Genomic DNA, 27,796 nt, shown 5'->3' on the forward strand with positions numbered 1-27,796 from the left:
AGAGTGGCAGAGCCATGGCCAACTTTGCAGCCTGGCCACTCACAGCAGCCACAGCAGAAGGTGGGGGGTGCGGGAGATCAATTGGGTCCAGATCCAGCAGATCTTAGACTGGCTCATCTCCACCCCCACCCCTCCCCTCCCTCGGTATGCCCCATTTTGGGGCTTTTCACTGGGCTCCACTGGTGGGGATACTGCCAGAGGGCTGCCCATCCACCAGCACATTCAGCAGCCAGTGGGAGGCTGGCTCAGCCTGGAGCGCCCAGCAGAGGGAGGTCTCTGCTCAGTCCAAATCCTGCACAGCATGCTGTAAAGGGGGTTTGGATCACTCTGCTCTCTATTAACCAAATTTACAACTGCATCTTAAGAGACATGATAGAAAAGGACTAAATATTGCTTTGCAACAGCTTTCATTAAAGAGCTATTAGCTGGACCTTCAAACCATGTTCCTAAGTGAATTTGTATGTTAATTTCAGAAAGTCTATTTTGGGGAATACTGTATTGTTATGAAAACTGAAAAAAAATATTTTAACACATTAAAATATGAATGGCCATATCTCAGTGTTAAAGTGCACATGCTTTGGATGCAGAAGGTCCCAAGCTCAACCCCTGGCATCTCAAGTAGGGCTGGGAAAGATTCCTGTATGAAAACCTAGAGAACTGCTGCCATTCAGAGTAGACAACACTGAGCTAGACGGACTAATGAGCTGACTCAGTATAAGGTGTCTTCCTGTATTCCTGTCAGGTACTTTAGATTTACAATCTCTATTTGTGATATAACAAAAAGCAATTATAATTTAATTATGTAGGCCAAGAGACCTTACTTAAGCTTTGTGCTTGAGCCATCTGTTTTTCATAGCTGAAATCTCTGCCAAGATGCAGAAGAAACTTGGGATAGAGACAAACTTACTGTTGTTGGTTCCAGTACGTCTCCACTTCTTTTCTGAAAATGGGAGCACATGACGGTAGTCAAAGCCCACCCCTTTTTATTGTAAAATCTGGTGGGATCAGCTCAAGCGCATTTAAAAAAATTTTTTAGCTTCAAACTGATTTTGCAACAGATTGGCAGATCAACCTGTTGCACCTCCAGGTGTGGCCAATGGAAAACGCTTTGTTGTAGACGACGAGTGTGCTCACAGCCCTGATAGACAAAGCAGAGCAGAGCAGGAGGCTGCTGTTGAAAGGAGAAAGCAGAAAAGCGGTGCCATGTGCAGGACTCCCGAGGCAGCCTTGTGAATTGGGGCTGTAATATATACTTCTGCAATATTGGGAAACTTAAACATGGTTCAGGAAAACAAGAAATTATTTGAATTATTTTTCATTCAGGGAAAGTTCTTCAGAGTAAAGACTATGCTGGCTTTTAAAACAACCCTTCTATTATGGGATTTTTGGCATATATATATGATTATGACGGAAGATCAAAGACACACACACCTTGATATGCTATCTAGTAAGTGGATGCAAATTATTCTGAAAGTAACTGCAGGTTATCATTTCCAATGTTACCTGAGGCTGCAGTGCTACAAATCTTCCATGCCTGGGGAATTTATACCGTTGTTCCTTTAAAGAGTCCACAATAGACTTTCATATTGTACTCAGATTGCCTCCTATCCAGCCAGCTTACAAGTCTTAAACATACTTAGCTTCAGCAGTAGAATTGCATTCATGAATCTTCAGATGTTCTATATCAGTGTAGACAGACACGTGGCATTCAGAAAGTGAGAAAGATACATTATCTTTAAGTAGATTATGTTGGTCTTAGTTATGTTGGACAGCTTCTTTAGGATTGTACCATGGAACTTCTACATCTTGCACAGCAACTTCTCACACTGAATTGAAAACTGCTGTGGAAATTCCCCCAAGAGCCATGAGCTGAGTGGCAATACAGAGAAACAAAATCATATTCCTCCTTAGATGGTTCACACAGGAAATCAGAAAAGAGTTCCAACTGCCTTTATACCTACCTCAATAGCCCATCAATCCTACAAACTTAACATTCAAGCTACGTGAATATGATAAACATTTGGGCTCATTTTTGCCTGTGAAATAGCTAAAGCAGGGGTAACCAATACGGTGCCCTCCAGATGTTATTGGACTATCAATTCCCTTCAAACACAGCATGCATGGTCAATGGTCAGGGATGATGGGAACTGTAATCCTCTCTGGAGGGCACCAAAATTGCTACCCCTGAACCAGATGAATATGCTGGATTTCTCCAACAGTTGAAAGGTGGCCCAATTTACATGTTATATTTTCAACACAGTTACTGTATCATGAAGTGATTTTTACATCAGTTTTGTGTGATGAATTATTTCATCTGAATCATGTGCTTCTAGTTTGTATTTTTGAACTTATTTAAAGGCTTTAGTTTTTGGCAGGCTTCAGCTATCAGAAATCACCATGCAAGGCACACATTCAAATGAAATATTTATCATTTGATACTGGCATCTGAAGACATCTGTGGTGAATTTACTGCAGCAAAAGATAATGGTTAACTTTTTTTTCTACTGGAAGCAGAGGAGCAGGCTACACCAACCTGGATTCTCCAAATGTTGTTGGACTACAACTCCCCTCTTCCCTGACCATTGGTCACGCTGACTTGGGCTGATGGGAGTCACAGGCCAAAATATCTGCAGGGCACCAGGTTGGGGAAGGCTGTAGTACAGCATTAAAGGAAGTTGCCTATGAACTGTTTTCCCTTCTAATAATTAAGATGCCACCTCATGCTCCATCACCTAAAAGCCCAGATTGAACATGTTTCCATATATAGGTCTCCCATTGACCTCAGCTGCACTGTATATATAGGTCGTTGGACGAATAAAGAAAGGCCATGTCTACTACACATAGCCCATTATAGAGAGAGAGATGGAATCAATGCACTAGAGTAGACAGATTAAATCATAGTATCATGAATACTTTCCCCCCAAAAAAGTTGCGGGCAAAATGTGAGGGAGATTTTCAGTAAATAAAAACACTTTTAATAGTCTATAAAAAAAAGAAAATGTGTTTTTTTTCTCCACAGGACTGGAAACAACCCTAATTTATAGTATACACTTCTGTATAGAGAGGCTATAAAAATAATGCAAAACCAATTCCAGGAGGGGCATTCAATTTCTTGCCTTAAAAGCACCAAAAAGATGACAGACTTCTTCACATGAAATATTCTTCACACATTTCATTATTAATAGACCATCCCCACCCCGCCATAAAACTAACAAGGCATAGAGGTGACTAGAACTCCCATTACCTACAGCTGAAAAGAATTTACGGCTGTGTTTGCTCAAATTAATAGTTATTTTATGTGCTTTTTTCTGTGATTCATATATAATATACATTGTTAAAAGGATCCCAAGAAATTCCTGTCAATATATAAATAATTTAGAAATACACATTAAATTTTTTAGCAGGAATATTTTTGTTAACGAGTTTGGAAACTATCATCACTTATAAGTCAACAACTTTTGTACACACATTTCCCATTCAGACAATGGGAATATGGTAGAAAATGATTGATGGAATAAAATCCAGTGGCTAGTCCAGGTATTAGTCTGACATGGAATGATTTGCAGCCATTTGGCCTCCGAAGCACACACATCTGGAAGTACAAAGATATGCTTGCAAAGAGCTACTCCCACCACTGAGGTGATTGGGGAAGTTTGCATGCACAGAAGCTTCATGTGTGCTATGCTGTACATATAAATCAAGAAATATTTGTGTAACATTATTTTTGTATTTTGCACCTCCACCCTTACTTATACCAAGTCATATGCTACCCTGTGAACAGTATTCAGTGTAAGCAAGGAGGCAAATTTATGGTCCTTGAGTTTGATCCATAACCTTCCAAAATAAAATGGAAGGATGCTTTGCACTCATTCAAAGGGGCATTGCATCCATTTCCTCCAACTGAAACAACAAACATGGTTTATGTATTTTTCCCCTGAACACTTGACAGGTAGTCATTAGAAAAAACAAAAAACAGCAGAGTATGAAAGACAGAATGAAAGACCTTACTATATTTGATATTTTTCAATGGTACTTGAAATCAGAGGCCATGAAAGTAAAGGAAACCTTTACTTTGCAACATTTTGAATTTTTGACAATTTATTATTTTTCTAATAAAAATATCAGTTCTGAGATGCTTGAAAGTACTATAAAAATAACATAGGCAGGACTAACCTTGTTACTACTGAAGTAGGTAGTACTGACTATTCCTAACTTCAAATTACTTTTGGGCAAAGAGAAACAAATCAAATGAATGGCTTGGCAACATGTATGACTTTGTGATTGGTCTTTCTTTAAAAAATCACCACAAGCAGCAAAACAGTATGTATTGGCACAAATCAAGGTCAAAGGATGATATATGTTGTCAGCTATGAATCTGGTGTGTATGTGTGGAAGATTTCCTTAAAATAGTTATCTTCACTTAACATCATATCTTACATTGCAAAATGTACAGACACTCAGTGTACTTTTTAACAACATATACATGTGAGTTTATAGAGCTTTTATAAAAGTTTTTTTGATTCCAAATTAAAAGCCATAGAAATAGAATCAAAATAATGGAGGTTGAGATATATATACTTTGATAGTACATAGTCAGTGCTCATTTTCATAATTATTGACAGCTGTATCTTTGGCATTGAAAATTCAATACAACTTTCAGAAAAAGGTTGTTGCTTACAGCTTTTTTTTAAAAAACAAGGACAAACAGGATTGACCAAAGTACAAAAATTGGGGAAATATTATTAAAGATTTATTTTTATTTTTAGGCAAGGATAATTTAAGGACCCTGAATTACCTTCTCACTTTAGCGTATGGTGCGGATTGTATGAATTCATTTAAAAATCAACTAAATGGTACCACGTTTCCCGGAAAATTATATGTAATATAATATATATATTTTATATTTATTTAGAAGCTTTGAAATAGTACAGTAAACACTTTGCAACACGGTGTATAAACTACAGAATGTCTTTGATATTTTGTGGGCCTGCAGATTAACAACATTTTCATGACCCACGGGTGAAAAGAACATGATTCACAATTTCTTTTGTAAAGTTGGAATAGTCTGGGGGACACTTGATCACACACACAAAAAATAAAAAAGTCAAGTTTAAAACAGTGATATTGCATTTATAATGCACGTTTCCTTTTTTTAAAATCTGTACGATTGGCTTCTTGTGGCGAATATAAACATCTAAAGGGCTCAGTGACATTTGGAGAGAGAAAGAGAAAGAGAGCGATATAGTGCTGTAAACAGGCACACAATGATCAGAGAGGCCAAGTCAGTTGCCTCTTGAAGTTTCTACAGTTCCATACATTTCAACTCATTTCTCAGGCCTGCTGAGAGCAATTAGGTCCTATTATTGGCCAAGATGTCTCCAACAGCACAGTAAATCTTCAGTTCAACACAGAATTGGATGGCCAAGATAATGAAGTTGAAAAGTTGATGCTTTTGTTGGTCGACTTTTGTGCAAATCATGCTGCTTCAGGTAAGTCCCGTAGAACTGACTAGCATATCCTTTTCCGTGCTGTAGGGAAAAAGAAAGAAACTTCTGAGAAACAAAGAATAATTCTTCGGCACGCAACCCATCATTGGTGCTCTATATTAAACAGTAGAAGCAGCAGTAATCAGAGTTCAGTACTCTTTCGGTAGCAGTAATAATTGGGGTTCACTGTTTCATTTTAGTAGCTAATAATTGGCAAATAGTCCAACTAGACATTTTAGCAACAAAACAGCATTTTAAAGTCCCATTCATTAAACTGGGGACATTTAAGCATGTGCTTAATTCTTCCCTACTAAAATCAATAGGACATGTATAATACTATGCAAATGTTCTTAGCAGTCATTCTGTCTGATTTCTATTGGGGTTTATTCCCAGCTATGTTTAAGGATTACATCTTTACATCTCTTAATTTGGATAGGATTGTGTTGAGTTGCAGAGAGAGAAGTATTGCTGTGATTTTCCATTATTGAAACCCAACTCCATGTTATCATCTCTCTAGTGCTCCTGGTTATATCTACCTGTGTAGGATTATCACCTGATCTGATCAATCTGGGCAATCCACACAATGTATTATTCCAGTGACAATCCACTTCTTCATGAAGGTTCTGCTAGCCTGGCCATTTCCAGTGCAGCTTGCCATATCAATCCTTCATTGTTAAGAGTTGGGACTGCCAAATTGCAAACCAGAGAAACAAAGAGAGAGTGGCCTGTTTCACTCCAATGGTAAATCATGGTTTCTCTAACAAAATATGAGTTAACCATGAGTTGTTCCACAGATAAACAAACTATGGCTTATTTCTCGTTTTCTTTTCAGCTGCTCTTATTTCGTGCTTTTATAACTTGGTTATGTGTCTGTGGTGGGTTGGCCAAACAAACCATGGTTAAAGAAGGTTGTTGGGTTTGCACATAATACTAAGCGATAGTTAAAAGAGAGAGTATACACCAACAACAAACCATGGCATCATATTATGGCTTGGTGGCAGTAAACAAAGCATAGTTAAGCTGCTGGGCGGTGTTCAGACAATCAAGCAAACCATGCTGTTTTTTGTTTTAAAAAAACATAGATCAGTGTTACGTGCAAGCCAGGCTAGGGAAAGCTTTTGTATCATCCACATTCACCTTAAAGACACTGTTTTTTCACTGAAGACATTTGACACATTTAGCTGTGAGCCATCAAGTGATGTATGGTGACAATATGGGACACTAAACTAAGCCTGGGACTAGCTGGCTGGTTAGCAGCAGCTCTTTAGGATTACAAGTGGACTCTTCCACGAACTCCTACCTCAGTTACTTGGAGACACATGGGATTGATGGTGGAATACTATAACTTCAGAGCCAGTGAGCTACTGTCTGTCCTAGGAAATGACTGCTGGAACTCTCGTGAAATAGCCAATGGGATCACATTGAAATGCAAATGGAGCCTCGGGACTTGAGCAAACTTCACTTGTGGGTTCTGTGAGATTCTATTTTTCAATAAATAATTTAGTAGCTTAAGACAAGAATTCAGTAGTGCTTTTTGTACAATTTGGATGAGGAAGAAGTGCACTTGCAGTTCAATATTTTTGCATATAAGTAGCATTTCCAAACCAATTTGCTTTCTCCTTTCTCCTGCTATTTGAAGCTAAAGGTAAAGATCCTACAAAAAATCTAATCCTATACTTTCCTTTCCTTTCTAACCGAACCATTACCCTGAACCATTATATATATATATATATATTCCAAGCAAATCCAGGCATTTACTGTCATGCTGAAAATTGACCTTTTTTGTAGGTGAAAAAGGCCAGTGCATTAGCAAACAGGTATCCAAATCTGCCAGCTGTGTTAGCTGTGCATTGTTAGCTCCAGACATCAGCTATTGTGACTGTAATTGGGAGCAAAGGTAACAAACAATTTCTACTGGCATTCATAAAAGACACCAAATCAAATGCTCATCTGTGTCACATGGCTGAAGCTGAGATAAGAAGTCAGCCTGCTCTCTTGAAGTGTTCTGTTTGAAAATATTACAGTTGTGTTAATGCATGGTTCACCATCAAACTAGCAAAGGTCATATGGAAGAATAATCATTTACATGCTTCATGGGCTGAAATTTAACCTCCAAGGTTTCAGTGTCTTCAGATGATGAAGGCTGTTTGTTTATTTGAGATCTATTATAAGGGAAAGAAATAACAGAGGGAAAGAAACAGTCTCTTCATTATTTACTGGAATACAAAGTATGAAGTGAATTTAGAGATTGTTTCTTCTTTATTATGATTGTACTTTACATATTAAAAATGAAAAAAAGGGGGGAAAGGCCTATTTTCTTGCAATGTTATGTTTTGCATTATTCCATTGTAAGTGTTGACATCAAAGTGGCCAAAGCCATGTGAAGACTCTCTTGCTTAGGTGGTTTGTGGGACTGAAAAGGATCAAAGTAAAATAAGTTTTTCTAACACACCAATGAGTCTATATGTGTAAATCAGTGTAGAGCTGTCAAAAATTAAGGTGTTGGTTGTTGTAGTATCTGTATCTCATGCCACTGGATCAAAGCCTTTTTCTGTCAAGATTGTGTGTTGATTGTCGTGCGCTGATCTCCGCACATAAAACAAATTCACGCACAGGCGTCTTCCAAGCAAATCCATCTGGAAACCTATGTCCTCACTGTGGGAGGATGTGTGGATCCAGAATTGGCCTCCACAGTCACTTACGGACCCACTGTTACAAGATCTTATCTTGGAAGACAATCGTACTTGGCCACGAGTGATCGCCAATGAATGAGTGTCCCTCTGTCCCTCCACTAGTGGAAGGCCCTTTGATCCTGGGAGACTTCTGCAAGCAGAAAAGGGGGGGGTGTTTTTCCAATTTCCTCTTTTCTCCTACATCCTACTGTGCTACCTCCCACACTGTACCAGTGGATTCCCCCTATGGAAAAGACTGTTTTGGTGGTGGTGGGGCACAGGTGATTGAAAAGGGGAATCATAAAAAACCCCTGCCTTTCCCCTTTTCTGCTCATGGAAGCCTCCACTGGATCAAAGAGCCAAAGAATGTCACAACCCATTATCTCAGGGTCAGAGAGGAGATCATCTCCTGTAGTTTTCCCCCCATTAACCATTAAAAACACCCACAGGGAGAAAGAGAAGCAGGACATTGGGAGCAGGGATGTGAAACCATTCCTCCAGATTGTTTACTGAAGCTCAAATTGTGCCCTCTGGGGTGAAACAACAGGTTCCATACAGGCATCTATATATTTCCCCCAATGGGTTAAATGGCAGCTTGATTAGAGTGGGAAAACAGCACAGATTGAAAAAACTGCTGCAGTCCTGAACAACAAAGACTCTTGTGCCACCTCAAAGACTGACAATAATTATGGTATAAGCATTTATGGGCTAGAGTTCACCTCATCTGATGAATCAGGCTCTAGTTCATGAAAGCTTATGCCGTAATTAACTTGACAGTCTTTAAAGAATCACTCTTTGTTGTTTCTACTGCAACAGACTAAAACGGCTATCCTTCTGGAAATTGCATCCCTGAACTGATTTACCACCAAGCTGCTTTTAAACTTAAAACAAACAAACAAACAAACCAAGAGACTTTCACAAATAAATAATATGAAGACTTTGTCCCGGTTCACATGCAACTTTGCTCGCAGGCACTTTGCTCCCCCACTGCTTCTGCTGCTGCTGTGATCTAAACCACAGTTTGGCTTAGCATTAAGTCTCGCTCCAGACAAATCATGAGCTGTAGCCCAAGTTTGTTCTACGCCTTACCTCTCAGGGAGATAAAGCCACAAGTCTGGGTTTGGAAGCCATGGTAAACCAAGTCATGGCTTTTGTTTATAGCAGAGGCAGCAGGACTGGAAGAGGGGCAAAGTAGTTATGATGTTCTCTCTGGGAGCCTGCACATTTCCTTGCTCAGTGCATAATAACAACAACAAACTAAGCCATGGTTTTGCTTTGCGTTATGTGCAAACTGGGCCACTGCTTACTATTAGGAGCAACATCTATAAAACTACCTTTAAAGTGCTGCCCAAATCAAGTAAAATATATACATAGCTTCATTACAGCAATGTCACGACAGCGTTGAACATCCCTTTCCAGAGGCCTCTATCAATTAAAAACAAATCTAAACAATCCTTAGAGTGTGCAATTATTAAACTAACAGACAAGGCCTACACCATCAGATCCCGAAATAACAGTTCCTGAACTCACTTAATTCTCTGGCATTTAAACAAGGTTAAGGTATAATCCAGGGTGGGGAACCTGTGACTCTCCTGATATTGCTGGACCACAACTGCAATCATTCCTGGGCACTGCATGCTGGCTGAGGATGATGAAAGCTACAGGTTCTCCACCCCTGGTATAAATCAAAGTTTGAAGAGAGCTGAAAGAGAGACAATAATTCCAGCACGAGCACTCCCTTGACAAGATGGCATGAAAATGAGGTTAAAGTGATCATGAGCAGGGTTATCATCACTTGAGGGTGGGTGGGGATGGAGTTTACATGTTCTGTAGAGAAATGCACTGAACTGTGAATCATACAGGATAAAGTTTGTACCCTCAGAAATCTTTGCTTGTTTTGACAGGGACAAAGGTATCTATCGGAAATTATCCAATCCATGTAGGAACTGCTTATCCTGCATGGTCAAGAGAATGATAAATAAGTATCTTGAAACCAGCCTGATCATGTGGATAAGGCCTGATTTGCATGGGTCTTTCGAATGGAATAAGCACCATGCTAGGAGAGAAGGGATGTCGACTGCATGAGGAAGTTCCATGTAATTGGACCTTGCCCACATGGTTATGACACTTAAACATTCTGCCAAGTTTACAAGAGCTGCTCACAAATAAAAAGAAAACTAGGAGAATTTCTAAGGATTCACAAATCCTATGAATCCTGACAACATGAAACAAGATATGATTTATTGGATTACAGGAATCATCAGAAGCTCGTACAGAAATCTAACTGAAACAAGGACAGGCTATCTTAAGATATGCTACAAATGTTAGTTACAATTAGTGATGCTGCAGAAAGTTCAGAAATTGTGTGTGTGTGTGTGTGTTAGGAATCAACTCTTGCAGTCTAGGATCTCCAGCGCCCATAACAACCCAAGTCAACACACACCCCTCCTCTGAAATTCAGGCTTGGCTCATAATGGGCTTGGTTGTCACGATTCCAGTCTATTACCACTGCCCCTTCCTTTTTCCACCCAAGCTTACCAAATGATGAAGGGAAGGAATTGCATGTGGGCCTCCATTTGGCCTGTATCAGGCATTAATGGCTAATGCACCTACAGCCACGAGGAACCAGTGGAAATGTAATTCCCATTGCCCCTGCATTCTTAATGAGACCTAATGAAGGCATCCGGCCATGCGTGCAAGCCACTATGCATGCTTGGTCTGGAAAGACAACAGACAGGAGAGGACAGGACAGAACAGAAGGGTTTCTGGGCAGCAGTTAGTGGCAGAGAGCTTCCTGAGTCCTAATCTTAATCAAGACCAAATTAAGGTGTTTAAATGAAGCCCATCTGAACTAAATCCAGGGAAGCTTGCACATCACTAATTACAAGTAAGTGAAATGTAATAGTTACTGTATTCAGTATTCATATTGCTATGCTTTTGGTCAGTTAAATAATGATGATATGTGTAAGCATTCACACAAAAAAACCATGAAAAAGGAATATTATAAATATAAAATTGAGAACATCAAATCACAATAAAACAATGAGCAAATATTCTATCTTTTCGGCGCCAGGTTAAGACCTGGCTATGCTCCCAGGCATTTTAATGCGTTTAATGTTACAATTTTAAATCTCTTTGTTTCAGTTTATTTATTGTGATATTTTGTATTTCTGTACTTTTAATCTTTTGTACACCGCCCAGAGAGCTATTCGCTATGGGCAGTTTAAAAATGAAATAAAATAAATAAATAAATAAAATAAATACTTTCTCATAATTGTAAAAAAATTGTGCCAATGGTATGAACTGTGAACATCAAATAGATATTATCACTGTCTCATCGCCTGCCGGATTCCAGGAAACAAATCATGTTTTCTATTCATTTTGTTGCTACTTAACATACACAGGCAAGAATTGACATAATTGTATCAATACATTGGCACAACTGCTAAGTATTGGAGTGTTTTGGCAGCCAGATCCACAAACCAACAAAAGCAATTTGGTCCCACTAAATTAACGGAGTATGAGCAGAGGGATACACACACACATTAAGCTGAGATGAAGTTCATAGATTTAAGTTAGTTTAGTCCAAAGGGAATAAAGTGGCTTAAATCTAAGGATGAAGCTTAACTGGATTTTTTTTCACAGCATACTTTACCTTTATCATCATAACTATCATAACAAACACCACCACCAGTGCAGATCTTGGGGATTCATGGAGAAGAGATTCTTAGACTTAAGCTGTTGTGAAAATACTCCCTTCTGAATCTAATCAATATTTTTTTTGTTTTCCTCTGAGTAATACAACGCCACCAATTATGCCGCCCAACAAGATCGGCCACACAATGCCTTCTCTCAGTCCCGCCAACCAAATCAGCTAAGTTGGTGGGAACTAGAGAGAGGGCCTTTTCAGTGGCAGCCCCCACCCTCTGGAACTCCCTCCCACAAGATCTTCAGCACGTCTCTTCCCTGAATATGTTCCGCAAGGCCATAAAGACCTGGCTTTTTCAACAGGCTTTTGGGACTTCTGGGGAGGCTTAATGTTCTTATGTTTCAAATGCTTCCTACTCTGTATTCTGCTGTTATTATAATTTATAATTTATATTGTTATAGTGTATTTTAGTGTATTGTATTTCGCTGTATTTACTATATGTACGTCGCCTAGAGTGGCCATTGGCCAGATAGGCGACACACAAATTAAATTTTATTATTATTATTTTATTATTATTATTATTATAGCATGCTTCTGCTGAGATTTTATTTTCCTTTTTTCCATTTTTGCTCAGACTTGGAGGGCTCACTGTTTGCCTCTGGTTTTCATATAGGTAAAAATGCTCTATGGAATCTTAATTAACTGCCTAAATGTATCCATATTAAAATGTAGTGCATATTTAACTATTGAAACACTTTTATTGCTTCATTAGTTTGGCCATCAGTTGGATAATTTTGAATAAGTTATTTGCAAAACCTGTATCTAAAGTTGTCTTGTATTGGGAATTCAGCAATTCTGGGTACAATGGTGCATTTTTCTGACAATTTCTACAGTCACCCTATAAAAACATAATTATGTCATTTTAAAAACTCGAATTCACTATAGGATGAAAGTTAGCCAATATGATGTTGAATTAATTCCTTTCTACAAAAGTTAAGCTCTTTTTCACTCCAAACTTCAACAGAGAAAATATGACCAGCCTCAAAAGTGGGGTCAGCCCTAACCTTAGTTTTCAGCAGGCACAAAAATGTGTCTGAACCTGTATTATTATCCTTGCTTTACAGTTGGGGAAATAGAGTCAGAGAGGTTATGTGGAAAGAAGTATTGTCATGTGGTTAAAACGGGATATTAAGATGATATATCTGAGCTATTTCTGGGTCTATCTTGAGGGTGGGGTGGGGGAGGTAATAATCTCTAAACCTCTCTGTCCATGATTCCCCCATCTGTAAAATGAGAATAATAATGCTTACCTATCTCACAGAGGATCTGCAGGCCTTAAATCACTATTCTTTTACAATCCACTTTGAGATCCACAAATGGCAAGGCCTAGAAAGGTGGAAAGCATCACAGTCATTACAAGAGTTCACATAAAGAATTCTATGTCTTCTTGAGCTCTTACTATATTAAAGAGTTTTACAGTACCCTCATTACGGTTTGCTGAAATCGAGTCAGGAGGAGAGCTTTATGCTCATCCCTTGAGCCTGATGCCTTTTTGCTTCATTTGTTTTTTATTAATCGCTAGCAAGGTTAAGTAAAATTGCTACTGTATTTGCACAACAAATTTGGTCCTCTAATAAGCATTTAGGGGAAAAGGGGATTAACAATCAACACATAGAAGAAGAAAAAGTTGTTTAAAATATATACAGGAGTTTTCCATCTTAGCACATTTATTCAAAGAAGAACAGTTTTTTTAAAGGCATGAAACATGTTACAATATCAAAAGCAATATCTATCCAAATGGCTATTCTAAAGAAGATGGCTTTTAAGAATTACACACAGAGAAAGCAATAACAATCAAAAATAGTAAATATGTGTGTGCCTGTTTGTGTAGACAAACACACACACACACATATCTGTATACATGTGAAAGTCAAGTAAGTGTCAGTGTAGCTATATACCTCAAACAGTGATATGGATAGATGAAAACTTATGAAAATCATTTTAAAGAGACAGGGAGATGAGGAACCCTATATTTTTATATAAATGATTGTACACAGTGATTTGCCTGATTCACTCAAACCTTCGCTCCTATGAACACTTACTGGATGTAAGCTTCACTGAACACAGCAATGTTTTGATGTTCACCACTGTTTATGAACCATGAACAAGTGTCATGGCCACATACTCATCTCTCTCTTTGATGAAGAGATGCTGGCTTGCATTAGGCCAGAGTTCCACATTACACCTGTACTCTGGCTTAATGTTATTTAACAAATCAGGAGAATAAGCCAGGATCTGATCTTCAATAGGCCTTGCATACAGCTTGTTCACAGCCTGTAGTCTAGAGCTGTGATGGTTGATAAATAAATAAAAAAACACATCTCTGAAAAAATTAGCCATAGGGCTAACTTGATGGAAACTGATAAAAGAAAAAATGCAACCCTACCAGTTTGTGGCTGATCTCATCAAATGGCCAGTTTGTGGCTGATTTCATCTGAGTAAGTTAGGCAAGGAAAAGATACAAGATTCTTCTTGCCTTTGCAGTTTTCAGACAGTCCATGTTCTAAGGTTAGAAACACACTCACTTTTCTGCTGGTTCCAGTGTATCTCCACCTCTCTCTTCTGAAAACAGGGGCACACAATGCTAGTCAAGCCCTGCTCCTTTTTACTGTAAAACCTGGTGAGAACCACTTGAGTGCATTTTTTAAAAATTCAGCTTCAAGGAGAGTTCACAACTGATTGGCAGATCAACCTGTTCTCCCCCCCCCCAGGTGTGGCTAATGCTTTGACTTGGCAACTAGTATGTTTACAGTGCGAGTAGGGTGTGCACCAAAATCAGGTACTGTAGCTCATGTTAGTCCATGCCCCATAATTAAGTACTTATTCCGATGCAGATCAGACACTGCAGTGATGGAGCATTTGGTTACTCCTTTGGTGGCTTCTGACTGATGCTAGCAGAAAGGAATACAGTAGGGCCCCGCTTCCCGGTGCTCCGCTTCCCAGCGTTCCGCTAATGCAGCGGCTTTCCTCCCCTCTTTTAAAGCTGATTTTGCCGCATTTTGTGGCATTCTTGCGTCATTTTTGTGCGATGCGCCCCATTAAAGTCAATGGGGTACCGCTTATGGCGATTTCCGCTTTACGGCAGGGGTCCAGAACGGAACCCGCCGTATAAGCGGGGCCCTACTGTATTGCAACCATCTCCCTAGACCCTGAAGCAGACAACTGTTACTTGTGCAGAGCCAGCAGTCAACAAGCAACACAGGCAGACTATTTCAAACCATCTTTAGGATTAAATTCACTAATAGGCAAAAAACCTTGCAGTTTAAGAATGTACATATTGCCCACAGCTATTTCTATCAAACTTTAAAAAGCAGCGAAATTGGAAAGCTTTAGTGAATGCACCAGGGAAGCAAGAGACCTGAACTCCTTTCTGAGATACTGTACTGCCCTACAAATTTGTATATGTTGGTCTTTCACAGTCCAATCCACTTGCTGTGTAGCTTGGAAGAATTTGGTAACATGTGCCTCTGAGCATATGGTGAGTGGTGGCAACATCTGCCATCTCCAAAGATGGAGAATTACATTTGTGTATGTTTGTGGTGTTCTTACTTTGCTTCTATCCTGTGTTACTAATGTTTCTACAGAGAATCTAAACTAGAAAATTTTATTTCTCTCATTTTTCATTCTAGAAATCTGTGTCAAATTTATTTTTATTAATTTCAAAGCCTTTTTATTGGTCAATGTCATATGATGGTGAAGACAGCCTTTTGTGTTTCAAATTGGAGGTTATGTTCCATTTCTATTTTGGGTGCATTAACAGTTGAATCTAAAACTGCAGTTTGATGTAAAATCAGACTGATTACAATATGTTGCTACTTAAGCAATGACTCTAGCTGTTGGAAAAAGAGGATGCATGTTTTCATCCTGCTATGTTTAAACTATTTTATTTAAGACAAGGTGGGCACGGTCAATTAAAAACATAGAGCACACCTAGAATTTTGCTAGAATATATTTCACCTCCCACTGCTTTTTCTTGAGCAAATTGAGACACTCCTGATGTCCACTGGAGACTATTCTGCAGAATAGTCAGTGCCATTATTTCACAAATATGTTTGGAGTTTTTTTAGTGTAAGTTTTGCAAAATGTTGCTGTACTTCACATATTCACAGAAATAGAAACAAAAGAAAATGATTTCCTATTGCAAACTTCACTAAAATTGCAAAGGAAATCAGACATATTTAAAGTGACCATCTGAACTATATCAACTGTCTTAATAATGTTGTTTCCTTGCTGCTAAAACAAGATCAGCACAGCACATTTCTTCTTTCTATTATTTGGGCTGATTGCAGGTGTTGACACCACTCACCATATGCTCAGAGGCACATGTTACCAAATTCTTCCAAGCTACACAGGAAGTGTCTTGGACTGTGAAAGACCAACCCAAATTGTGTTTGCATTTTGACAAATTTGTAGGGCAGTCCAATATCTCAGAGGGGAGGTCAGGTCTCCTGGTTCCCTGATGCATTCACTATAGCTGCCCAATTTCGCTGCTTTTTAAAGTTTGATAGAAATATCTGTGGGCTATAGGTACATTCTTAAACAGCAAAGTTTTTTGGATATTAGTGAATTTCTCTGCTTTTAATCCGGGAGGTAAGAAATGGGATCCTGTCCAAGTTTGCTGAGAATGGATTGATCATTTGCATGCTTATTGAGATCAGTGGGATTTACTCGACTTCCGGGAAGGGTGACTTAGCCTGTGCCTGCTTTTGAGACGGGCTCCTGCCTCAAAAGAAGCTTATTCAGATATATCAGTCAGATTTTTTTTTTTTTTGACTGATTAAACTTCTCCCGGGTAGGGAGAAACGAAGAGATTAACCTCAAAGCCTATTTTTGTTGGGACGACCAGATCTCATTAATTTATGGGACGAGGTCCAGCCGACGAAGGTGGGACGGATTTTCAACAACAAGCTCTATCTGATAAAGCGAACGTTCATCTTATCTTCTAAGAGAGAACGCACTAACAGGCAAGCACCCTTCTTTCTATATTTTTCTTTTACTTGACTTAAATTGTTGCTGTTTAAAAGAGATTTGCCAGATTGATCGGTTTTTGACATCTCACTGGGGAGCCATAACTTCTCTCTGCTACTCACTAATTAATAGCTTATCTCTGTTTTTGTTGCAAAAAGCTGTCCTGGATTTGCATTCTAAAGATATACACAGAAGAGGGATTTCTATTCCAGATTTTTATTTTGAAGAATATTATATTGTCTGAGACTACTCTCTTTTTGGTCTATTTTATTTTGACGAATCTGTTTCCTGACGACCGCCATTAATTGTTTCGATCCTGGGAACTGCATTTTGTTTACTTAAGCATGGAGAGATAAGGCTGTCTGCTCTGTTTATACTGTGATGTCACCAAGTTTGGAGTATTAACCCAATTGTTGCTGAAATAAGAAGTGGTTTTCCTATATTTTTCTTTTAAAATGGCAATTAAGAAAGTGGCTGAGAATCTGGAAATAACTATGTTTCAGAAAATAATGGATGAGATTGAGATAACGAAACAAAACCTGCGACAGGGTTGTAAGGAGCTGAAAATTGAATTGAGTAAAATGAAGCAGGAGATTAAAGATATAGGGGTCCCTGTGAGAGAGGTGACCCTGGAAGGGGTCCCTGTGAGAGAGGAGACCCCGGAGATTGGAACAAACGTGGAACAGGAAAAAGATTTGGAGTCTATGGACTTTAGAAACAAAATCTATTGTTTGGAGACACAGGAGATTAAAGACATAGGGGTCCTTGTGAGAGAGGAGACCCTGGAGACTGGAACAGGGGTCCCTGTGAGAGAGGAGACCCTGGAGACTGGAACAGGGGTCCCTGTGAGAGAGGAGATCCCGGAGATTGGAACAAACGTGGAACAGGAACAAGATTTGGAGTCTATGGACTTTAGAAATAAAATCAATTGTTTGGAACTCAATGTTATCTCTGAAGAAATTAATGAAGATTCTAGAGATAAAGTTATCAATGGCATGGATAATCTTCTGGACTGGAATGATGTGATGGAGCCCAATATAGAGAAAATCTATGGAATCAACTGCAGCCATGTGACAATGGAAAAACTTTCAAGAGATGACCCAGTGTATTTTGAAAAAAAGAACAGAGATATGATTTTACAGCAGTATTTCAGCAACCTATTCAGAATGGATGGCAAGAAAATATTTGGGATAGAGGTAATTCCCATCAGACTCTTACTATATGACTATGGCTTTGACAGCAAGATTATTATGGAATACTGATAATGGAAGATTGGATACTGAAATTACTGGACTTAACAAGACTACTGAAGATGGAAGATGGAAAATGGAACTAATAGGGATAATAGAACAATGGCTACTGAAATTACTGAACCTAACAGATTCTGATGTGATGGATTAATTGAAATGTTTATTTTGACTATGGTTATGACAATAAGATTATCATAATTAGTAATGAGATGGATTAATCGATATGCTTATCTGGAAAAAAAAAATTGATAGATATATTTCTTAAAGAATTGAAACCTCTCTTTGACTTTTTGTGGAAAGAATAAAGTAATGTTTATGAGATTTGATGATTAAGTAAGATAACTACTGGAGGAAAGTGATTTTATAATATGACTTAAGAGACAGGATTGTTATATATTATAGACTTATAACTGATTTGATCTTTGACAAATGGGAAGTCAATATTTTACTCTTTATTTTTTATTTTTGTTTTTTTTTTTTCCTTTTTTTCTTTTTGTTTAACTATTTTTGATTTTGTTTTTTGTCTTTGAATGTTTTATGATTTCGTCTTGTATGTTTTATGAAAATCTGAATAAAAATTATTGAAAAAAAAAAAAGAGATCAGTGGGATTTACTCCCCTGCAATCATGATTACGATATGTGAAATTGACCAGAGGGGATGGTGAGGGTGGGAGGAGGAGGAGGGAGGGGAGGAATGGCAGAGGGGAGGGGAGCAGGCAGGAGGGGGAGGGGAGGAGAAAGACAGGTTTCATCATTTGCATGTTTGTTGAGTTGAGTGGGATTTACTCCCATGCAATCATGCTTAGGATAAGAAAAACTGACTGGGGGAGGGGTGGGAGGGCTTGAGTGGGCAGGGGAGGAGGAAGAAGGAAGAGGGGAGGGGAGGAGGAAGGGAAAGGAGAGGGGAAGGAGGGGAAAGGCAGGTCTGATCATTTGCATGCTTATTGAGTTTAATGGGATTTACTCCTATGCAATGATGGTTAGGATAGGTAAAACTGACCATGGGGGAGAAGGAGGGGGAAGGAGCCGATAGGGGGAAAAAGGAAGGACAGGTTTGATCATTTGCATGCTTATAGAGTTCAATGGTATTTACTCCCATGCAATCATGCTTAACAAAGGTAAAACTGACCATGGGGATGGGTAGGGAGGAGCAAAGGAAGGGGGAGGGAAGGGGCAAGAGGGAGGGAATAGGAGGGAGAAGGGAGGGTGGGTTTGATTATTTGCATACTTTTGAGTTCAGTGGGATTTATTTCTGTGCAATCATGTTTGAAAATGGAAATGGACTGCCTTCAAGTCAATCCCGACTTATGGCAGCCCTTTAAATAGGTTTTCATGGTAAACGGTCAGGGGCAGCCAGGTGGGGCACTGGCCTGAAGGCCCCTGAGGCTACAGGAGCCCCTGGGGGGTCCCTCTGCTCCCTTCTGCGATTCGCAACAGGATCACTGCCACAGATCACAGGGTGAGAGGTTCAGAGCTCCGCCATTCCCTTCCTTAACTTACTTTGTTCTGTGGTTGCGCACGCAGTGGTGCCCTTAAGAAAGATGGTGGCTGAGGTTTTCCTAAGGGGCTGAAGCCTCTGCCGCCATCTTGGCTGATGGCACGCATGCATGCTGTGCACTTGCATCCCTGCCATGAACCAAGATGGCGGCAGAGGCTTCAGCTCCTTAGGAAAACCTCAGCCACCATCTTTCTTAAGGGCACTGCTGCGTGCGCAACCTCAGAACAAGGTAAGTTAAAGAAGGGAATGGCGGAGTCCTGAAGCTCTCGCCGTGTGCAAGTCGTGGAAGGGGAGCGCTGGGGCCTGGGGCAGGCTTTTGCCCAAGGGCCCTGGCATGTCTGCGGCCAGCCCTATAAACGGTATTCAGAGGTGGTTTTACCATTGCCTTCCTCTGAGGCTGAGAGGCAGTGACTGGCCCAAGGTCACCCAGTGAGCTTCATGGCTGTAGTCCAACACTGACCCGGGGGTGTGGCAGGGAGGGGAGAAGATTGGGTGGGTGGGCACTGGGCAGAGGGGAAGCCTCTTACCTTTCCAAAAGGAAAACACTGTGAACAGTATCATTGCTTTTCAGCATTTCCCCCACCTTTTTATTCTACACCAGGCACATGTAGCCTCCCACCCAAATTTAAACCAAAGCTGTCCCTGGCCACATCCACACCAGGCCTTTATTTCACTTTGAACAGTCATGGCTTCTCTGAAAGAATCCTGGGAAGTGTAGTTAGTGAAGGGTGCTGAGTTGATAGGAGAAGCCCTGTTCCCCTCACAGGCCTTCAATCACAGTGGCTGACCGTTAAACCACTCTGGCCACTGGAGCTCTGTCAGTGAAATAGGAGTCTTCTCTCAGCACCCTTCACAAACTACACTTCCCAGGATTCTTTCAAAGAAGCCATGACTGTCTCACATGAAATCAAAATCTGTTGTGGGTGTGGCCCCCTGATTAGCCAAGCCCAGCAGCTGTGAGTCTGGCTTTTAGAACACTGACAGTTGGTTCTTACCGAGTATGCCTGACACTATCATTGGGTTCAAGCCAAAGTTTCTTAAATTAATTAAAAATCAGTCAGGTTTTTTTTTAACCTTTAAACTGTAGAAGATGAAGGTCAGAGTATGGGGCAAGGTCAGTCATAGGATTACAGGTACTCTGTGAACATGGCTGATTTTTAATGAATTTCAACAGATTACAAGAACTCAGAGAAAAAAGTCCAAAAGGGGTCTGCGTTTTTTTCTCTTTTTTTTAGACTGAACTCTTTATTCTCTCTGACTGTTTTGTGTATTGCCATGAAAATTGAGAGGGTTGTTAAGCAAGCATTTCTGAGTTTAGAACTCTAAGTTTTGTAAAGTTTTGTTTTGAAATGAGCTTATGGGAAGCATCAGAATGGCATGGGGGTATTTTCAATTTAACACAGAGGAATGTGAAAAATCCACGTGTGGAAGGAATTTCGATTTTATTCCTTCAGGCCAAAAATATTTACTCTGTTTAATTTATTATGGCTAAAATATATTGTTTGCCGTGTTCAATATAATAGGGAAGTATTTTGTTTGGATGTTCTCCTAACCCTTTGTCAGAAGAGATTGTGGCTTGTGGTTAGCAAGTTTCCAGAGCCACAATCAAGGCAACTCAGTGTTAAAGAAAAAGAGGAACTGTTGTAAGAATGTTTCTTAGGAGAAACCACATATGCTGAAAATGTACTGAGTAAAGTTTAGAACTATAACTCTTCTTTAGATGTTTTTGGGTGTTTTGTTTTGTACCTTGTGAGATGTCAAAACATGGGCAAAGGGCCCTTCCTCTTTCTCTAAATGGACAGGGGAGGATACTTGGGTAGGGATTGGCCCAAAGGGGTCATAAGGTACAATGTATGTATGATGTAGCAATCACTATAAAAGCACTGTATTCCTATTGATTGGCAGAGTGTGAGGTTCGAAAGAACTCCCTCTCCCATTATGCATACTGGTATCTTTTGTTATTGATCAATAAACCTCTGTCTTTTGGAGCACAATCTTGGTCTGGAAAGTTTTTCCTTCAACACACGCTGACTAATGTATACAGCCACGACAGAAAAATAAGCACAAGGACTTTTGAGGTCATCTCAGTGTATGGAAAGCAAAAGGATTTTGCAACAAATGGCAAGAGCCCTCTTTCCCCAGCTCGATCTCCCACCCCCCTCTCTATGCTCTGGCATTTTCCTTATATGGCAAGCTTGGAATTTTTTTTCACTTTTTTTGCAGATACACTGTCTGCGGGTTTTTAAAAAAATGTACTTCCAAGCACCCAGCAGCACCTTGGAGGTCCCCACTTCAGTTCAAGGCACGTGGGAGAGATCTTGCTTCATTCCAGGCAACCCCACAATCTGTCTAAGTGGCAAACTTTGGTTCAGGAACTGTCAGAATCTTATGTGCACACCTAACAAATATCAGAACAGGAAGCTCAGACATGGGGAGAATTGACTTGGCAGACATAACCTCTACTCTTCCAAAGCACCACAAAAGAAAGTCCAGAAAAAGCAATCCAGTCATTTTAAAAGCATTATGTAGCAACAACAAAAAAACCAACCCTTTAAAAGAGCATGCAAAAAAAAAATGGGAATGTTTATAACATTTAATTTGTGCAGTTAAAGGAGCATAGTGAGCGATATGTTTGAAAGTAGGGTATTTTGCTATCATGTGTCAGGAACACCATAATCTGCTTTACACTGAGTCAGATCATTGGTCATTCTAGCCCAATACTGTCCACACTGACCAGCAGTGGCTCTCCAGGATTTCAGTCAGGAGTCTCTCACAGTCGTACCTGGAGACTGAAACTGAGACCTTTTGCATGTAAAGCCTGTGGTCTGCACCTGCGCTATGGCCCCACGTATATATGCAGATGTGAAAGAACTGACTACCACAGTGGACAGCCATTTTCTCTTACACTCCACTGACCTTCCAACTTACCTATTTGTGGGACAACTGTAAGTTAGAAAATAGATTCAGGATCTGAAGTCAATGTTGTTTTAGAAAAAGACCTACCCAGGATCTCCCTAGATCCGCATAGCCTGGGGGGTAAGCTAAACTGTGCATGTAGGAAATTTGATTCAGCTTGCCTTTAAAGCCAAATCTATCAAATTAGCACTTTCTGAAACAATATGAGAACTGAAACATAGCCATCCTTTGCAATTCACACTTATCCAGATTTTGTGATGCAGTTCTCCAACCAACGTTTATATAAATGCAATATATGAGGGGAAAGTGTGCATAAAATGAATATATTAACAAAGATAACATAAAATGCATTATATTAGGAAAACTGCTTGACAAAATGTGTTAATTAGTCAAAACTGCATACAAAATGTGTTTATTACGACAAATTTTCACTAAAATGCTTAAGAATTTTTCTGAGGATTTATTTTTTTAAAAAAATCACAAATTGGTGCAGAACAGAATTTGAGACTGGAAACGATAAGAAATATAAAGAAACGAAATTGCCAGTTCCTTCCATCCTTAGCTGTTTTGGATGTTTTATTCCCTGTGGAATTCCCTACCCTTAAATATTATACAGGCACTGTGTCTGTTATCTTTTCTGCGCCTATTGAAGATTTTCCTCTTTCAACAAGCCTTTTAAGTTGAGACCTTATCCCAGTCTGCATCTGTGTTTGAATTGCTTTTTAATATGTTTTAAAACCTTTTTTAAAAAACAGTGTTTTAAACCAGTTTTTTCTTTAAAGATGTCTTGAAAGCTTTTAAAAATGTTTTTAAAGATGTTTTAGTGTATTTTAAAGCCTGTTTTTATGATATTTTAAAGTGTTTTTAGTGTTTTTGTTTGCTACCCTGGGCTCCTGCTGCAAGGAAGGGCGGGATATAAATGAAATAATAAATGAATGAATGAATGAATGAATCAATAAAATGTTTTGCCATACAAACAAGCTACAAAGAGCAGCAGTTTTTGTTCACTGTGTATGTAATAACTTGGATAATCTCCTCAGCTGTGGAGGAACTGCCAGGATGTCTGCACAAAACAGGGGAGAAATTAAAGGTGTGTTTGGAGACCCTGGTCTACAAAATGAAATCCTGAGGACATTGTTTTAAGACCTGACACCAAACTGTATAGCATACAAACACCCTATCAAACCCCCATTTCCTTCCTCCACAAGGTAGAAATTAAATGAAAAAGGATAAAGGAACATAGCATAGTTAAGGAAATTGTAGTGTGCACCAAGTTCCTAGTCATCAGGAAAAAATGGGGAAAAACACCTGTGTTGATCTTTAAAAGCTTAATGAAGATGTAGTAAGTGAAAAAGAATATACTTCCACCAACATAAGATATCTTGGCCAAAAAATGCCAGAAGTCAAATTATATTTCAGCTTGCTTACCTCAAGTGATTTCTGGACTACATTAACTGCATTCCTTGGGAGATTCTGTTTGAAAGTTTGTCATTTGGAATAACAAGTACTCCTAAGATTTTTCTTTTTTTTATCATTAATTTTTATTCAAATTTTCAAAGACAAAAAACAAAACAAAACAAAAACAATTAAACAATAAAATAAAATGTTGACTTCCGATTTGCCGCAGATCAGTTATAGGTCTATAATATATAACAATCCTGTCTCTAAAATTATATTATAAAATCACTTTCCTCCAGTAATTATCTTAATTAATCATCAAATCTCATAAACATTACTTTATTCTTTCCACAAAAAGTCAAAGAGAGGTTTCAATTCCTTGAGAGATATATCTTTCAATTTTTCTCCAAATAAACATGTCGCTTAATCTTAATTTTTCAAAGAAAGGTGACAGAACTCCTTAGAGCAGCCTTTCTCAACCAGTGTGCCTCCAGATGTTGTTGGACCACAACTCCCATCAGCCTCAGCCAGCAATATCTGGAGGTACACTGGTTGAGAAAGCACAACAAAGGTGACAAAATTCTGGGTATCACCTGAACTGGATTCATGAATCCATACTCAAACCTAACAAGGAGAAACACTTTTTTTATCAAGATGAAATGAGAGCCTGAAGAGAAGCTGTGACTAACATCATGAGTGAGGTGTTTCCAGGTACCCCACCACCCCCTGCCTTTGGAAGCATTATAAGAAGCTGATGCAGGAGTGGGACTGTGAGTAACATTATGGCATGGGTGTTTCTAGACCCTAAGCTGAAGCTGTTGAATGCCCTTTTTATTTTTGCTATACTGCCAGAAAGTGTAATGCCTGCTACAAATGCAATATTGTTATATTTATAGTACTGAAAAGTTTTTAATTTGCTGTTGTGTTACTGTTTTATTATTTTTGTTATTATGTTTGTTATTATTTTGTAATTGCTGTTCACTTTGTTGTCAATTGCTTTGAGCACAGGTTTTTGTGGAAAGGTGGCATACAAATAAAATGATTATGATGATTAAAGTCCAGCAACGTGTCCTCTTGACCCTTGCGCTTCTTGGCTTATTAAAGTTTGCCGAGGGGGTTTGACAGAGTGGATCCAGAGTGTGGCCAACGCATCACTGTGGGAGGGAGTGGTTCCAGCCACCCTGAAAGAGGCAGTCATCCGACCACTCCTGAAAAACCCCATCCTGGACCCACGGGTTTGCAACAACTACTGACCAGTCGCAAATACCCCCTTCTTAGGGAAGGTGATTGAGAGGGTTGTAGTGCGGCAATTGCAAGTACTCTTGGATGAAACAGATTATCTTGACCCATTCCAGTTTGGGTTCAGGCCTGGTTATGGGACTGAATCGGCCTTGGTCTCACTGATGGATGACCTTTATCAGGAGAAGGACAGGGGGAGCACAACCCTGTTATTCTTACTTGATCTCTCAGTGGCTTTTGATACCATTGATCATGGTATTCTTCTGAGGCAACTTGGTGAGATGCGTACTGGAGGCACTGTTTTACAGTAGTTCCAGTCCTATCTCCAAGGTCATTTTCAGATAATAGCATTGGGTGATTGTCTTTCGATCCCCTGGCAGCTGTGCTGTGTGGTGCCATAGGGTACCATCTTGTCCCCCATGCTGTTTAACATCTATATGAAGCCCTTGGGAGTGGTCATCAGGAGATTTGGGGCGAGGTCTCAGCAGTATACTGACTATACCCAGCTCTATTTCTCTGTAACATCTGAATTGGGAGAGGCCGTGTAAGCCCTGGAAAGCTGCCTGGACTCATTGGTGGGCTGGATGAGGGGCAATAAACTGAGTCTGAGTCCAAGCAAGACAGAGATGCTGTGGGTTGGTGGTTCCTGAGTTCAGTTAGTTGGTCAGTTGCCTGCTTTGGATGGGGCTGTACTCCCTCTGAAAGAGCAAGTCCGTAGTCTGGGGGTGCTCCTGGATCCATCCTTCTTGCTAGAGGCCCAGGTGACCTCAGTGGCTAGGAGTGCCTTTTACCAGCTTCAACTGGTAAGACAGTTGTGACCATTTCTGGACTGGGATAGCCTGACCACTGTTGTCCATGCATGTCCAGGTGGATTACTGTAATGCGCTCTATTTGGGTTTGCCCTTGAGCTTGGTCCGGAAGCTGCAGCTAGTGCAAAATGCAGCTGCGAGACTGCTCACTGGGGCAGGGTATCGCCAACATGTCACCCCACTGCTGAAAGAATTGCACTGGGTGCCCATTTGCTACCGGGCCAAGTTCAAGGTTCTAGTTTTGGTGCACAAAGCCTATACAGCTTGGGACCAGGATAGCTGAAAGACTGTCTTACCCCCTGTATACCCAGTCGATCACTGCGCTCTGTAGGTGAGGGCCTCCTGAAGATACCATCCTATCAGGTGGTCTGTTTGGGACAACATAGGAAACGGACCTTTAATGTGGCGCACTTACCCTGTGGAATTCCCTACCCTTAAATATTAGACAGGCAGCCATCTCTGTTATTTTTTTAGGTGCCTACTGAAGACCTTCCTCTTTCAACAAGCCTTTTAAGTTGAGACCTTCTCCCAGTCTGCGTCTGTGTTGGAATTGCTTTTTAACATGTTTTTAAACCATTTTTTTTAATGTTGTTAACCTTTTTTTAAAAAGATGTTTTGAAAACTTTTAAAAAAAAGGTTTTTAAGATGTTTTGTTTTAATGTATTTTAAAGTCTGTTTTTATGATGTTTTAAAGTGTTTTTAGTGCCTTTGTTTGCTGCCCTGGGCTCCTGCTGGGAGGAAATGTGGGATATAAATCAAATAATAAATAAATAAAAATAAATAAATGATGATGATGATGATGATGTCTACAGGTACATTATGGGGTAAGCCAGTTGTACACTCTTCTATTCTTTCAAAATACTGCTGCCACCATCTCTCTTTAACTGTGGCCAGACAGGAAGTCTAGATCTCAGAGCCAATTGTCTGCTTAGAAGAGTCATTATCAGCTAGAACTCACCTGTCACCATAGGCCAGGTTTAGCTTTCTTTAGGCAAAAATATATGGCATAACTCCAAGAGGCTTAACTTGTTCGTATATGTGTGTGTGGGGGGGAGGGGAGATGTGGAATAATCTCTTAACTTGGCACAAACTCACTCCAAACCTCAATACAAATTAAAAGAAGGGCTTTATTTGGAAAAGGGCACATGGGAGAAAAGGGAAACAGAAAAGTATTTCAAAGGAACCAAAACATACGTTAAGTCGCTTTCTAACCTATACTTAAAACTCTGAGAATAGAATCCTTGTTCTCAAATATGCTACAATTATCTAGATAAATTCAGCATACAAACCCTTGGATGGTCAAATTATGACAAAGGAATAAGGTATAATATTTCATATTTGTGATGTTTAGTCTGAGTGGCCATAAATGACAAGCTGATAGGATCAATCAATCAGATGAGCACTACAGTCATGAAGGCACTCTTAGTACCTTTTGGGAAGCTAGTACATGATGTCAGAAAGAAGTTCATTAAAAGGAGATTACTCTGGCTACCTCTGGTATGTTGACATTATCAAAGGAACTCTCAGATTATTTATTTGAAAGTGTCAGGAGGTACATGTGTCGGCAACATACCCTGGAATAACAGGGACATACCAGAGTTCTTGAGACAAGTAATCACACAATATGGGGCAAAGCCATGCCCAGAAAAGGTAAATCCAGCAAGCTTTTGTCATGCTGGACAGAAGAGATTTTATAATTTGAACCCAGTTTAGGGCTTTTCCCCCTTGTATATTGTTGTTATATTATAAAATGTGGTCATTTGATCGTTGTAAACTGGTCTCAGCAAATTAAATGCGTTAGGAGAGGATATAAATCTTTGAATAAATAAAATCAGAGACCTAAAAGCACTA

At 39.6% G+C, this 27,796-nt stretch overlaps 1 protein-coding gene across 2 annotated transcripts in view; it reads right to left on the reverse strand.

The window, feature by feature from the left end:
• Window positions 1-4,502: 4,502 nt before the first annotated feature.
• Window positions 4,503-27,796, reverse strand: part of PCDH10 (protocadherin 10) — a 75,488-nt gene continuing 52,194 nt past the window's right edge. The window contains exons 5-6 of one of the 2 annotated variants that reach the window (XM_061585013.1): window positions 13,118-13,193; window positions 4,503-5,528 (exon numbers count right to left, since the gene is read on the reverse strand). In XM_061585013.1, the coding sequence (XP_061440997.1) occupies window positions 13,159-13,193 (35 nt within the window). In that variant the 3' untranslated portion in view covers window positions 4,503-5,528; window positions 13,118-13,158. The remainder of the gene's footprint in view (window positions 5,529-13,117; window positions 13,194-27,796) is intronic. The other variant, XM_061585014.1, reaches the window with a different exon arrangement.

This window comes from Rhineura floridana, chromosome 9 (assembly GCF_030035675.1).
Source record: "Rhineura floridana isolate rRhiFlo1 chromosome 9, rRhiFlo1.hap2, whole genome shotgun sequence".
Lineage (NCBI taxonomy): Eukaryota > Metazoa > Chordata > Lepidosauria > Squamata > Rhineuridae > Rhineura > Rhineura floridana.